This window comes from Metopolophium dirhodum, chromosome 1 (genome assembly GCF_019925205.1).
Source record: "Metopolophium dirhodum isolate CAU chromosome 1, ASM1992520v1, whole genome shotgun sequence".
NCBI classification, from domain to species: domain Eukaryota; kingdom Metazoa; phylum Arthropoda; class Insecta; order Hemiptera; family Aphididae; genus Metopolophium; species Metopolophium dirhodum.
This window is the reverse complement of record NC_083560.1, coordinates 48,891,544-48,908,212: the sequence shown is the minus strand read 5'-3', so window position 1 is coordinate 48,908,212 and position 16,669 is coordinate 48,891,544. Positions and strand designations below refer to the sequence as shown.

The window sequence follows — 16,669 nt, the reverse complement described above, 5'->3', positions numbered from 1 at the left end:
TCGCTCAACGCTCTCCGGTAAATTATTATACACACATATCTGCGTCCGCGTGCGTCGCTGTGTGCGTGCGTTTGTGTCTCGTACAGTCTCGCACTAGCTCTCTCTGTCTCTGTCTCACGCACCCATGTGCTCGACGTCTGTCTGTCTGTCTGTCTGTCTCTCTCTCTCTGTCTCACAGAATATCCCACTTTCTCACTCTCTCTCTCTCTCTCTCTCTCTCTCTCTCTATTAATCATAATATTGTAATACGCGAATCTAAGTAGGCAGGTATAGTATAACATATATACATAAACGCGCGCGCGCGCGCGCACACATATACATACACAATACATATATATATGTAGGTAGGTACTATATTAATATATACCTACCCAACTTTTTTTCCATTTTCTGTTGGGATATCTAGCTCGCTCCACCACCGCTGAAATATATTATTATTATTATATACCGTACCGCTGTACCATCCACACACACACACACACATGCGTGAGAGCGAGTAACAATAATAATAACAATATATACGTATTTAAAAAAATATTTTTTTTTGCAAATAGTATAATATTCATATGATGAAATAAACATAAAAAAACAAACTATTTATGTATACAGTAAGAAACAGTGCCGCACCTATTTGCTGTTAACGCCGCCGCCGTCTCCAAGGTCCTCCTCTTCGTCCTGAACTCTCCGCTGCGATACATCACCGCTGTTTATGCACTCATTCACCGCGGATTAATTACACCGAAACGTAAGTAAACCTCTCGTTACATTAACCGCGTAAATATATTATATTTTATTTTTAATTTTCCTCTCCGACCGCCAAATTTTTTTCCTCAATATTTCCAAAGATAATTTTTTTTTTTTACTCATATTTTGAATTTATTATATTATGCTCATACAATAGTGCGTCAACTCCGCGTAATCATTATTCATTCATAATTATATTATACCGCGTGTTTTTTCCTCACCAAACTACCACGAGCATGCAGTAGGTAATGAATAGATTGATACCTGCGCCGCCGTCGACTTCGTAGTCGAGTGCTCTTATTTTTATCACTATTGTTATGATTATTTAAATTCGTTCACAAATTTTAACTGTGAGAAGCTTTGTACCTACTGGATTTACAAAATCCCATGTTATACCTACCTACTTACTTAAATCGGAATTATTACGATTTTAATTTTAAACTATAGTGACGATTCGGAATTTCAGTTCCTCAAATGTCATACAGCACGTGGGTATTTGATAGGGAAAATAAATACACTATAACTTTACGGTACAATAAACATAAATTAGTAAACTTCAATCACTGTCACTTGTTCCACGGTGTCTTATAGGAATGAAATCAAATTTACTTAATAATACTTAAGACGCTTTTGTTTGTAATGTTACAGTAGTGAAATGAACCTCGACGATCGTGTATCAGAAATGTAAGTAGACTACTTTACACTTATATACCTTTTACTGATTAAGTTTAAACGAATATACTTAGGTATATGAAACTGTGTGTAGGTGCTTATAGATTACAATATCTCTTTGTTATGATGCATTGTTTTATTTTTTAACGCAAGGTTTAAGATATAGTTGGTAAATATTGACACACAGTAAAATTAAAACGTTCATTGTTTTCTGAGCTCCCGTACTTTCATTGTAAATAAATAAAAGTGCACAATAATTTTCATTTTCACCACGTAGTCAACTTAATTTTTGTTTGTTAAGTATGTCTCCTATAGTACCGATTTTCATAAATAATTTCGTGTAATTTTTATTTAACATGTTTAATATATATTGTGAAATATATTTACTGATTTTGCATTTACGTAGTACAACTATATGAGCACAACATTTTTCTAAAAACATTTTAAATATTATTGTAAAGTTTACGAACTGCAATCAAGTACCTACACATTATATTACAATATAAAAAACGAATACTTATGTTTTAAGTAGATATAGATTATAGGTAAATATTTGTTATATAAACAGATTTTTGGGTTACAACTATTTGCAAGGGAGTGCCATATTGTTCTCAATGATTCTTTTTTATAATACCCATTACTTGTACCTATGTAAAAATACTTGTCGTGATTTTGCAAGTAAATCTTATATGTTTTTGACTTGGTATATTATATTGAGCATATAAGTTAATTTCATCCCACGACAAACCTGAAATGGCGTAACTATTTTAATAGTTGTTTAAGAAAAATATAGGCACAATAAGTTTATGTTTTCGTTGAAATCTAGGTAGAAGGTTATTTTTTAAATGAATTAAAAGTTATATAGCTTCTGATATACAAATAGCTTATACTATTCATGATATTTTAGAACTACTAATTTCATAACTACCCACGGAATTGTACAACACAAACCGGTTTAAAAAAAATATATATTTGTTATAGCGTATAACGATTTACGCTAAACGATTTACGTATAATAACCAATAAATCAAAATCGCCACAAAGGAGATTTTAAATTGCACGATTATCTAGATCTGAAATAATAATAATAACATGATTTGTATAAGGTAATTATCTCTTGATATTTGTTGGTAGTCATCTTGTTTAGTTGTTAAATGCCCAGTAAAAATGGTGGTCTAGATAGGTACTATATATTATATAATTTAACTTGACTAAAGTATATGTTATTGAATTATAAATTATAAAATCGATAGAACTAGCTTCTATATTTTATAACTTTAATAGAAATAAACAAAACGTTCAACTAAAGCTAATAGTAGTATTTAGTAATACCTGTTTTTAAAGTACCTAAGTGGCTAGGTGTAATCAAAAAAAATTTGTTATTTAATTTATATTAATTTACTTCTAATTCTTATATAAATCAAAAACTTTCATATTTCAACATGACACTATAATATGTCCGTTAACAACTATTATTTGAAGAAGGTAAATTAATACTCTTATGATCTTTTATGAATTTTATAGTAAATTGTTATGTATTAATATAATATTAATATTTCACATAACCATTTGACATAGATTATAATGGTAATAATATGTTGTATTAGTGTATAATTATCCACACATATGTATATGATTATATAATATATAATTAAATATACATATTTAATTAGCGGTACTTACTATTAAGTTCAACTCTTATAAATTATAATTATTTGCACATTTAAATGTTTCTGTCTGTCTGTATGTCTATCTGCAGTGGCGTCTTCAAGAGGGAGCGAAAGGGGGCAATTGCTCCCCTATAGTTGCTCCCCTTGTAGCTTTTTAAGGTTTTCATTAGTTTTTTATTGTTCATTTTTCTGTAACTAAACTGTTTCTGTATACCAAAATAATAATGAATACAATTGTATACATATTATTAATTTATATGCATACTAGTTAAATTTTTAAATTTGAATACATTGAATATTATGTGTCGTAATAATATGTGCTTAAAATTGTCCACCCGTATTTATCAGTTAAATCAGAATCACTTAGAACATATTTATAAATTTATTTTAATTATGTGTTTTATAATAAACAATTTAAAACAATACATATGCAAATACTAAATTTTTGACTAAGGTTTTGCAGCCCCCCCCCCTTCCCCCCTTACAAATTGGCCACCTTAAATATCATCATACCTATACTATAAAAGTACAAGTATTTAAGTTCTTTAAATTTAGATTCAAGAATAGAAAGTTTAAAAAAAATATATATATAAATATGACAATGTTATAGAACTGTAGTACCTAAGTATACATTATAAGTTAGTAACATACATGATTGAACGTAATTGAAAATTATAAATACTATTTTATTTAAAAAAAATATACATTTTAAAATAGTACACATTTGTATACGATTATACATTATTATATAATCTATTCATTTTACGTTTTATTGTACGTGGGTTTTATTTAAAATAATTGACACTGATTTTTTGACAGTCATGAGACACTCGATGCAGTTGTGTTTCGGATTTTACATTAATAACTTAATAGCGATAACTTGTATATCAGTATACACTATATTACTATACGCTATATACTGTACAATATAGCAACTCGTAATTTTATAAATATGTCGAGTAGTACTTGACCTCCAGTACAATAGGTTGGGACCTATTCGTTCCAGCGGTTAACTGTTGAAACCCATCCGGGACACGTTTAACAACTACTAACTGTTTTACTACATGCCATTGTAACTATTCTATAATGCCGATAATATGCGTTCACGCTTATTTCATCGTCTGCCCGCCAACGACTCCCCCCCCCCCCTCCGAGATCGGAACTAGCCACAGTTAGTGAATTGCAGTATACTGACGTATATACATAATTATATCATAATATTATCACGGCAATCTCTTTTTTTTCCTGCCTGCACCTATCGCTCATTCTATCTACTCCCTCACTGCAGTCCCTATCATTATCTCTCACCATGACTCCACCTCCACCACGATCACTCGCGTGTTGATAATTTTTTAAGTCAGCCTCAGTATCTATCATTCCGAGGGTCCGTTGTATATATATTTATTAAAACGGTCGATTGTAGTCGTGGGATAGCGGGCAGAATAATGTGATGGGACCAACGAGATGAGTGAGCAGCGTATAATATCCGGCAATATGCGTCACGTCCGGAGGAAAAAGGGTGTATTACAAGCCGCCAAAAAAAATATAACTATATAGGCGGCTCGGCTAATTAATTAATTGTCACATTACGTTCTCACGCCAGTTTAATTGTTCGCTAAATGTCATCTCCAAGAAATTACGCTCACTTTACGCGATGTACTACACAACTGTTATATTATTATCTACTTTTATTCCACGCAAATTTATACAACAATTTTAAGTCTAATTTTCCACGAAAAGTTTATCCGCAAGAATGCAAGATATACCCATTGATAAATTTACCCATCCGACATTATTTTTTATATCATAAATATTTATGTTAGAATTATGTTAGAAAGTAATGTCTGGGTGGGGAGGATATGTTTCATTTTATCATATCAGTTATTTACTTTTTCAAAATACGGATCGATGTATACCTTTTCTGGTTTCTAAAGCCTCTGTGTAAAATGGTTTGCCTACTTAACACAAAAACGGCTTACTCGGTTTCAATAATTACGAATCGGGTATGCTTGTTGGTTATGTACTATTTAGTATTTAGTGTACCGAAGCTAAATGTATTACATCATGTCCATTATTATTATTTAGTATCTACCACTTACACTCGCTTATATATCATAATATATTCATGTTTCGTATTTAATATAATATATATTATCCATACTTACTAATATTAATTTTTTTTAACATTTCGGTTTTACTTCCAAAGGGAAATATAAAATCATTATGTACCTTATCGAAATAAGATTTAATTTAATTAAGATGATTAAAATGATTATCTAAAAACTGTTTTCTATCAGTTTTTTTCGGTTCAGTGACATGTTCATTAATTATTTTTATTTTATCATTTAATAAGCTAATAAAATAAAAATTGATAATCTGAAATATGATATGTATATCAATCTAGAAAAACACAAATTATTTAAATAATTCAAAATCAAACTTACTGCATTTTAGATATAAACATTACCTATACATCTCAGTAAAATGTCAGTGTACAAATTTTTTGGTGCAATACGATATTTTTCCATTAAGTAAGACCTACTTTAATAATTTTTGAAAAACATGTGTTCAAACCTCACCTCTTATTAATTATTTCTTATAGATAATATATTATAACTAATAAGAACTTTTGACTTATGCGTATAATTGAGTGATGCATTTCTAGAGCATTGAATAATTTAACATGCTAGAAGTCAAAGGTTCTAAAAATATGATTTGAGTAAACATCATTTGATTTCAAAGGTACCTACCTATTAATTATTAAAAAAATGATAAGATAAATTTCGTTAATTAGAAGGCTAGGTATACGTTTTTTTTTTAATTTGTACAGGCTTTATTAGTAGCTACTTGATATTAATTAGTAATATTATACTAAATAAGCAAATATGAAAAACGTACAAATGTTTGCAATTTAAAATGATTGCGATTATTTATACAGCATACATAACCACATCCACTATATAATAGAATAAATAAAAAAAAATTTAAACATGAGTTAGCAAGTCACTTGATAGCTATTATTTTTAGTATTTATAATTTTATATGAACTTTTATAAATATAATATAATATTATTTAACATTAAAGTTTTTTAAATTAAATACTTATTAAATTTTGTTTAAAAAAAAAATTGAGCTAGTTGCTTTTTATTTGTTACTCCTTACTTACAAGGTATCTTTAAAATTTCGTTTTATAATTGATTCATAATATTATATATTCATACTTAGTTTTTACCCATTTTGTTGAATTTCTCTACGTTTATAATTTTTAAATTTGGCTCTGATAAATTACAATTTGGACAGACTAGTTAAAAGTTATTTAAGAATTAATTTTGTAAAAATAATAATTGTTTCAGTGCCTTGGTATATAATTATAATTTTTTTAATTATAAAAACATTATAAGTTACATTGCAGACCTGTATTATACATTAATACTTATGTTAATTAAATATTGTAATATATTAATAAATAATAATACATTTAATTATTAATATATAAAGCACACGTAGCCAGATGGAGATATTTAATATTACTTACATTTTAAATTGAGATATTATTAATCATTGAAGTACCGCTATATTATTTATAAAAACAAATTAATTTAGGTATGATTTTATTTTCAATCTCATATAATGTGATCAAACCTATATTTACTTAAAGTAATATTTTCAAGACACTAAAAAACATATAATTTATTTTGTAGACCAATATAATCTTCAATTAATAAATTCTTAAAATGAAATTATTACGATGGAATTAAGTTTGAGAATCGTATGTTTCCAAGCGATATACTATTAAGGTTTAGTTTACTAAAATAATAATAATATAATACTCGAATAATATAACTTTATGTTTAATTTACATGGTTTATTTTTATAATTATAAAATACATAATATAATTTTCTTTTATTATTAAAATTTGAAATCTGAAATTCGATTAGAAGTCATAAAATAAGTGAAAATTTATTTTATTGTGTTCTCGAAGAGCCTATATCAGTACAATAAATAATAAATATTATATAGGTACTTATTAATTTTAAAATAATACGAGGGATAGTACATTTTGCTCAAATGAATGGTGTACATTAAAGTAATCGATCTTTATTTGAAGTATTATAACGATGATAATATAATATATGTATATTTATTCTATACAGATATTTATTAAAATATCCAATCCGGTTATTAACCATTAGATTTATTGTAAATTGTAATAGTCGAGATATAATAATTTTTAGTTATGATTTCATTATTATTATTAATGAAAATCCAACCATTTAAATAAGGATTACAAGTAAAATATGGATTTAGTTATAAGGATTGAATTTCAGAATTCTAAAATGTCTATTCCATTTTCGTATGTACACTATTGTTAACTCAATAAAAAAATATTTACTAAGGAAGTCGTTTAAAAACTGTTATGTTATAAGCCGTGAACTCAGGAAAACCATTCTTTTATATACCTACCAATTCCTATCTACCTGTAAGGCCTACCAATATTGTTAAAAACCAGTTTGCCTCAGGTAGTGCCAGTACCCAACACTACCCAAGGCCACACCTCTGATTCTTTTACATCAGTCGGCTGGTCAAAATATTCATTTATTACAGCCGAGTCTCGATAACTCGAATCTCCTGGAGATAAAAATAAATTCGACTCATATGTTTTTTGAGTTATATACAAAAAATATAACTTATTAACACTTGAAGATCCATGAAAAAAAATTGAGTTGGTAAGTTTTTGAGGTATTGAGGTCCAAGTTATCGTAATATGATAACTGGTATTGATCAGTAGCATATAGTAATATACTAATATGTTTATTGTATGAGATTAATATCTACAAATATTTACAGATTAAGAACAATTAACCGGAAATCACCAAAAGATAATGAGGTGTTCAAATATGCAAATATCATTTGTAGGCACTTAAAGAATTAAGAGGAATTTGCACTGCAACACAACATTAATTTCATACCTAATAAACATTTAATATTTTCACTAGAATTGTCTTTTATATTTAGTTATTTTACATCAAAATAATATATTTTTTATTCGTGGAACAGGTTAAATAATGCCTTAAAGCAGATGAATTATGATTCTTGAACTATTTGAAACCTATGTACATGCATTTTTTATGCATTAAACCGTTGTGATCGCAGCCTTGTAGCGTTAATCGATAAATCAAAAGCTTGATATGCTCTCTTTTATTTTAATATACCTATAATTCGTTTTTCTGATATTTTTATGAACTAAAACAGTATCTAATTAATAATTAGGTACTGTGGTACATAATATATATTTTTTTATTTGGGAGGGGGTGTATGTTATACATTTTTCCACCTTTACTCTATAAAAACATATTTAATAATTTTTCTTAAATTTCTTGAACCCCTCACCGGGCTACCCCCCCCCCCCCTTCCCCCTTATGTACGCGTTTTGTTCAAACCACAATTACGTCCTAAAATTGCAGTATTATAATAATATACTTGATTTTTTTTGGTTTTAATACTATTTTTTTAATAACTTATATGTGTTAGTAATCTGTGTACAACATTTATATAACTTGGATTTATTTTATAAACTGTTTTATTCAATAAAATATTCACCGTGACTATTCAGTGAAAACACACGATCGCTCGCATAATCCGAATGGCGGACACTATATTATACTTCGGGAAATATTTTGTAGGTACATTATTGTATGTATCCTCCCAGGTCACAATAATAGTAGATTTTAATCGCTACGGGTGCCGGGACCATTGTGACAGGGTCAGGTTATTACAAACAAACTACCTACACGTGTGCCCAAAATATTTCAGGGCATCCAACATTAAATCTTTTAACGTATATAATTTATTTGACTGTGTTATACCTACGTTATACCTACTTAATTCTATTTTGATACGAAGAATTATATAATACCTGTATTTACAATAATAAGATAGGTACCAATATTATTTTTTCACTTGTCTTCAATAGTCTTATTAAGAAAAAAATATCAGCCTACGTTTGATAATTATAAATATACTAAATTATATGCCTAAACATGAATATTAAATTAGTTACAAAATGATCACTATATGAAATTAGGTCAAATTTAAATGAAGGAAAGTTTTGTAGAGTAAAACAAGTCACACGATTCGCTTGTAAGCATATGTTTTTTTGTAAATTCTATTCATTCTTTGATTTATCCAGCATTTATAATAAATTGTAATAATATACTAAATTAATAATAGTCTAGGTAGGTACCTATTTAATTTCACGGGGAAGTAGACGCTCTAACAAGACTTAAAAGCAGGACTTGAGGTATTTGTACCTATATATTATAATCAGGTAATCATATACGTTAAACATTGCAATGGAGTAACAGTCGAGTATGGATAATTCAAATCTCGAGGGGCATAAAAAATAAAATTATATTTAAATACATAGTTTAACTGATGCGTTTTTTGATTTGTTAATAGGTTCCTCAAATATAACTATTACGTATAAACACTTCAAGGGGAAAAGCAAAACTTCGAATTATTAATGTTTTCGAGGTTTGAGTTATCTCGAGTCTATTGTATTTTCAATATTTGCATAGTGTTCTTTGATTATTGCGATTATTACTACGACTGCTAATCGTGACATTATATTTTTGTACATTATTTAGCTATAACGTCGTAACTTTTAGAGCAAAGAAATGTGGTTACCGAAAAAAACATTTCTACTTCTAAGTGAAAAATAAATAAATAAGTATTGCTGCTGCATGTTTAGAACGAAAACTAGAATCAGGCCTGAAACGATACTTTGGGTCAAATCCTAACAGAAACCAGTTTTGATTTTATATGTGTACCTATATAAGCTATGGTCTAAGGGTCATGAATAAATTCAGTACTGACAATACCTAAATAATAATACTGTGGGAAAAAAATATAAAAACTAATGAAGCCGTCGAGTTTATATTGTATCATAAACGGATTGATCGAGTTACCGGGCGTGAACACTAAAATATTAATAATTATAACACCCAACCACTTATAACGTATTGGACGATTATTAGTTCTGTCGACAGTTTGTTTTTGTCGATTTACTTGGAAACCGAAAGAATGTCGCGCATAAAAAAATGGTACAACAATAATATACGGCATGCGTGCCTATGCAACCGTTCCAAAAAACGCATCCGAAACCGCACTTTCCCCTACCGGTCATGCAGTGGTTCGTCGCGCCATGCCGCGCGCGCCGCCGCCGACACGATCTCCCTCCACCGCGGTCCACGGCCGCGCCAAAACAACCTGTTGCTGGCGACCGGGGGGGCCGAGACGAGCCGATGCGATACTCAAGCCGGACGACGGACACACACGCTCTGAGCGCCGGTGTTTAGTAACGCATACCGGACAGTTCGGGTACGTACGTGGTCGCGGTCGTCGTCGTGTGGACACTGCTCTGCCTCACCGGTTCGCGTCTATCGATCACGATCTAGGTACCTAGATTGCATGAATTGTATCCACTCGCGAGCGGGCGAATAGTTCACGTTTGATCGTTTTCGCGTCGACCGACGGCAATAATATTCGACATCGGCTCGAAACAATAATAATATTATTATATAAAGCATCGACCACATCACAGGTGCCCAACTCACCCGTCCGCGTCAGATTCGAGGCTCGTATCGCCGTCACTTGTACTAACGATTCGCATTTATTGTTCTAACGTGGCGACACACACACACATATCACAATCATAATATTGTCTTCACGACCACCGACAGTCTTCGTCACACGGACACGCCGCCGCACTTGCAGCAGCCGTCCCCGCTCGTTCCCGCCGTATCCGCGTTTATGCGTGTCCAGTTATAGTGAGTATAATATTATAATACAATTTTAACGTCGTGAATTTAATATGAATTTGATATTATATTAGGCATTGCACACATACGCACTACTGCGGGAGATACATATCTCCTGCGTGTATATTATAATATTTTGTCTTACGCATATTATGCCTATTTGACTTATCAACTACAGTTTTTCATCTGCGACACGTGCTATATCGCGATAATGCCACCGCAGAACGCACACAACAATATAATTACATATAGTATAATATGATATGTAAATATGTTTAGGTTTATGCATTCTAACTATATTGTGTGCCCCATATATATATATATATATATATATATATATATTAGGTTTATGTACCTATAACGGTATCGTTTTCTTAGTGACAATTTTTATTTTTTAACGAAAAAACAATACGTTTGATGTTGTATCATAGGTAAGTGCGACATTTAGGTCCTACATACACCAGCGCGAATACCTAACCATCCGAAAACCGACGGATTTCGTAAATGGTAAAATGCTAGCGCGCGTAACCGTCCGAAAACCAAAGGATTTCGTAAACGATATAATTAGTATTAATAATAAATATGTACATTATTTTTAACGTATACTGTAACTGTTTTCCAAACTGGAGACGATGATACATATTATGTTAATGTATCCCTTGAATACATTGATTCAAAATGTTATTGTACCGATAGACGTATAATAATATGACAATATAATGTGTGGATATTATCAGATAACTGCGGACAACTGTGGACACGCCACACACGCTTGTATCGTAGAACCAATTGGACATATATTACAATTTATAATATTATACATATAACTGTACTAGTATATATAATTATAGAAAACACTGTAGTATTTGAAATACAATAATTATATTATCATGAGCTGTATATTCAAATACAGAACTATAAAATAATGTGTTTTTAACTTGATTTAACTTATTCACTTACATATACCTTTATAACTATTATGCATGCCACATTTTTAATACTTGGGTCATTTATTTCAAAAAGAATCAAATCAGTCGCGTTCCTCAATAATGCGCGTGCGTTATAAATCTATCTACACACCGCCTTATTAGAAAGGTAAAATAAATACAAAACAGCATGTGAAATGTCCTAGTGGTAGGAATACGGTTAAGACCACTGTACTAGTGATTTTTCACCGTAGCATCGATTACAACAACATGAATGAATATAATTAAATGGAGAAAATATTAATTGTGAGTTTACATTACAATAAATTTGTTTGTCATTTGTAAATGCCATGTATCCTGTAGTGTCGTGGTGTTTAAATAGTCATAATGTTTTTGTAAAAAATAAAGCGATGTTCTCCCTGCATAGCCTGCTGAATCATTTTTAATCATCGGTTGGGATAAATACTAATCAGATAGAATAATAGAATAAACACGTTACCTATACAATATTTCATCCGGGAAAACTCACATGATAGGTACCTAACCTACCTATTTAGAATAATGCATTTTTTATGAATTTTATTAGAAATAATTTGAATCGTGGAATTTGCAATTTAGTTTTGAACATGACGGTAGAACCAGTAATTTAATTATATAATAGGTAGGTACCTAAGTCATTATAAGCTGAAGATTCACTTGAAAACGATATACCTCATGCATCTCTGTTTGAATTCATTAAATTCTAATTATCAGGGAAAAATTATTTTTGTGCGCTTCGAAAATATGTTTTATACCATATAAAAATAAAATTAATAAATCGTAACTTATGCGATATTTCATCCGATAAACAAATGAGATAGGTATTATAGTAAGTATCCTAAATAGGATAGTGTATTTTATATGAATTTTATTGGAAAGAATTTTAATTGTGAATTATCCTATTAGTCTGGAATTTGATGACTGTATCAGTAATGTAATTATAATAGGTAAATCTAAAATCAATATAAACTAAGATTCACTTAAAAACGAAATACCTACCACGTGTCCTCATAAATTTATGTTTTAATTCATTCAATTCATTAAATTCTAGTTATCAGAAAAAAACTATTCATGTGCGTTTTAAAAATATGTCTCGCCATTAAAATACAATTAATAAGTCGTACCTAACCTATTTTATCCGGTAAACTAATGAGATAGGTATTAGGTATAAGTATGAAGTATCCTAAATAAGATAATGTATGTTATATTATAATTTTTTTTAGAAAGAAAAAAAATTTCTTTTTTATTTGGTCTTAAATTTGATGGTTGTACCAGTATACGCAGTAATACAATTATAATAAGTAAATCAATATAAACTAAGATTCACTTAAAAACGAAATAACTCATCAATTTCTGTTTGAATTTTTTACATTTTAATTATTTGAAAAAAACTGTTTATGAGTGGTTAAAAATATGTCTTATCATCCAAACACAACTAATAAATTTATAATACTAATAATACCTATATTACAGAAATTGTAACTTTCCAAATGTAAATTGGTCCAATAAGTACATAGTATATTATTATTATTCAGTACATAATGTATCATAATATTACATATACTTGTAAAAAAAAATGTAGGTACAATATAAAATACAACACTTAGTAAATGATTACCTAATGAAATATTTATACTTAATAGTTGTAAATAACGATTCGATTTGTCTAGTATAATTTGTCTTACAATTTTAGCTGTATCTACTTAGATCCTATGTGTAACGCCTGTATGTACATTGTACATGGTTATGATTATTATCATATTTTGATGCATTTGCTTAAATTTAATAATGAGATAGAATTTATTAATACTAATTATCAAATAATTATTATATATTACTTACCTAATAATAATATATTATATCAATTTCTAAATGTTACATTATAAATATTATTATAACAATATCTAATTAAATCATAATCGACCTTTTAAATTACGTAATATGCGTGAACTGTAAAGACTAAAGATTAACTAAATTAATACATTTTATTTCATGTGTATTAATGTAACAATAGTTTAAATATAGGTACCTTACTAATTTGAGTTATTCTCCCATGATCGATTCATATATACCGTATGTCCACGAAAACTGGGTACACTCTTTATCTCTGTTACCTACATTACTTAGTACCCTATTCATATTTTAGAATTCTGTCTGCGGAAGATTGATGATCCAATAGTCTGTTTCATATCCCATTAACAGAATTTAAAAAAATATATAGGATACTGCGAGTAATTTGGGTAATTTAATTATACAGTGTACCCTGTTTTCCCGGACACACGGTATATTATATTTAATTAAATTATTATTATTTTTTACTATCTATTAAAATATAGGTACAATCTGTAAAAGTTTTTACAATACCTAATTATATTTATATGATAATGCGAAAAAGTGGTTACATTTTATAGACTCAAATAATCGTAATTAACACCTATCTATTATATTAATATATATATATATGTTCGACAATGACGTAGGTACCTATAATAAATATATAGAATCTATGATGGATATTATATACCGGCCTGCTGCCTTGCGCCTAGCTTCTCTACTCAATCATCTCTGCAATATTACGTACCTACGACTTTATCGTTTTGCATTATTTTATTCTATTTGAATACCTACTAAAACTTTTTTTATTATTATGACATAATTGGTTTTGGTTTTTTTTTTTAATGGGTACTTACTAGTACACAATGAAACCTAATCAACTTTAAAATTATTATATCGAAAACCCAAATTTTCAGATTTTAAGTAAAGCGAAGAATGTGTTGGGTTCACCGATGGTGTTTCTGTAAAAATATTTGCGTCTAGAAAGAGTTTTAAATAATCTATGTTATGTGCTACTATTATAATATTGTTATACGTATTAGGTATGACGTTAAACTACTAGACAAGAACTTTGGTTTATATTATCAACCTTTAAAATGTGTGTTGCCATATTCTATCGTGCCTGGCCAAAATGTATAAGGTCAATAAGAATAAGAATTATGTTATCTTATTAGCAATTAATTTGTATATTTATTTACTCATGTTGATATATGATATCATAGCAAACAAAGCTTTTTTAACATTCCTATGGATTAAATATTTAAAAAACATTTTTGTTTAATGTTTTTATAGTTTATTATACCTACTTACTTTATGATCAATAATCCTATAACCATATTCTAGATTCTGAGTAAATTTAAAAACAGATCATAAGTATACTATATTTTCAGTATATTTTCTGGTTTTACAATGATTCTTATTAGTATTTATTTTTTTACAAAAAATACTGTTGAGTAATAGTTTTAAAAAATGTTCAAGTATATATTCCCTTTGTATAGATTCAAAATCATGCCCATTTAAGCATTTAAAGTAAGTCTATTTTAGAGTTTCCCCATTCATACGCCAATCATAAAATTCTATAAACTAGTGACAATAAATTAAATTAAAAAATATTAACAAGCATAGTTTTAACCATGCCTAGCTCAGGCCCATTTTTTTTTTTTGACTCAATCATTGCTTATGAATTTTATATAACAATACACCACAATGTTGTGCTTAAATAAGTGAGGCGAGACCAGTACCGTTTACATAGCCTGTAAATGTCTATAAAAGTTTGAATGTCCAATATTAGGTAGTGTAGAAACAAAGGAGTATTACTTTATCTTCGTGAATTTTTTGCAATTGCAATATTTTATTTTGTTTAAACTAAAACTATTGTTAGCAATTTAAACAAATATCTATTTAGGTAGGTAATTTTTATAATATATAGGTCGTGTATAATATTATAAATATGTTTAAATAATGTATGATTTATATCATAAATTAAAGTAAATACAGAAACATCAATTTTAAAATTATTGTCGATGTATTTAGTTTTATAATAATTAAACATAAAGGTATAATATATGTAAATCAGATAAAATCAATAAATGTTTATGTTAAATACTCTGGAATAAAATAAAGTAATAAATTATGCATGTAGCATATTATTCTGTATACAGATCACCGTGTTTCATAAGTATGAGAACCGTATAATATAATAATATGTAATTGAACCCCTGACGCCTTGCAAAATATCATTTCAAACACTGTAAAATACAACATAGTGAGGAACCTGTGTAATGCTTATTTGTCCATAAATAATTATAGTAATTATAATTACTTGCTACTTCTTAAAAAAAAAAAAATGAAGGTAATATTTCATTTCTATGGGTTATTAGCGCTGATTTAGTGGTAGTAATCCACTTTCGTATAATTGTTTACAGTTTATTATATTGTAGCATTATAATACTGCATAATAAACGTTGTAACATTGATAATTATATGCATTTTTAAACTTAGCTTTATGTCTATACTATAATAGTAAATTTGTGTATACTACGATACGAATGTTAAGTGATCCACCCTCAGAGGCTTAATATATCATTGTTAAAAAAAAAAGTTGAATAAACAATAAGAATTAAGTGTTAACATTAATAGGTACTAATATTCATAACACATAATAACTTTTAAATTCATATACATTTTTATGTAGGTTTTTTATGTCTATCGTTATATAACGCGTAATATTCAACTACTAAATTCTAATCGCGTAAATAAAAATTATAAATTTCACTTGAGTAATTGCCAATAGGTACCTAAGTTGCACAGTTCATATATTATCAAACATGATATTTTAATAGTTGATTGAATTGTTTTATCTGATTGTAATTTCCTTCGTTTCATGGTGGATAGATGCCTATAACCACCTACTATCTGTCGCAATACTTTGTCTATATCAAAGTCAAAATATGCAATAGATTA

At 28.7% G+C, this 16,669-nt stretch overlaps 2 protein-coding genes across 4 annotated transcripts in view; one reads left to right on the top strand and one right to left on the bottom strand.

The window, feature by feature from the left end:
* LOC132935959 (rho guanine nucleotide exchange factor 6) overlaps positions 1-16,669 on the bottom strand; it is a 223,271-nt gene that overhangs the window by 18,254 nt on the left and 188,348 nt on the right. The gene's annotated exons all lie outside the window — the stretch shown is intronic.
* Positions 59-16,669, top strand: part of LOC132933863 (excitatory amino acid transporter 1) — a 30,078-nt gene continuing 13,467 nt past the window's right edge. The window contains exons 1-3 of one of the 3 annotated variants that reach the window (XM_061000136.1): positions 59-267; positions 610-745; positions 1,393-1,428. In XM_061000136.1, coding sequence (XP_060856119.1) covers positions 1,400-1,428 — 29 coding nt within the window. In that variant the 5' untranslated portion in view covers positions 59-267; positions 610-745; positions 1,393-1,399. Of the gene's footprint in view, positions 268-390; positions 746-1,392; positions 1,429-10,420; positions 10,917-16,669 lie in introns of those variants that run through there. The other 2 variants (XM_061000135.1, XM_061000137.1) reach the window with 2 other exon arrangements.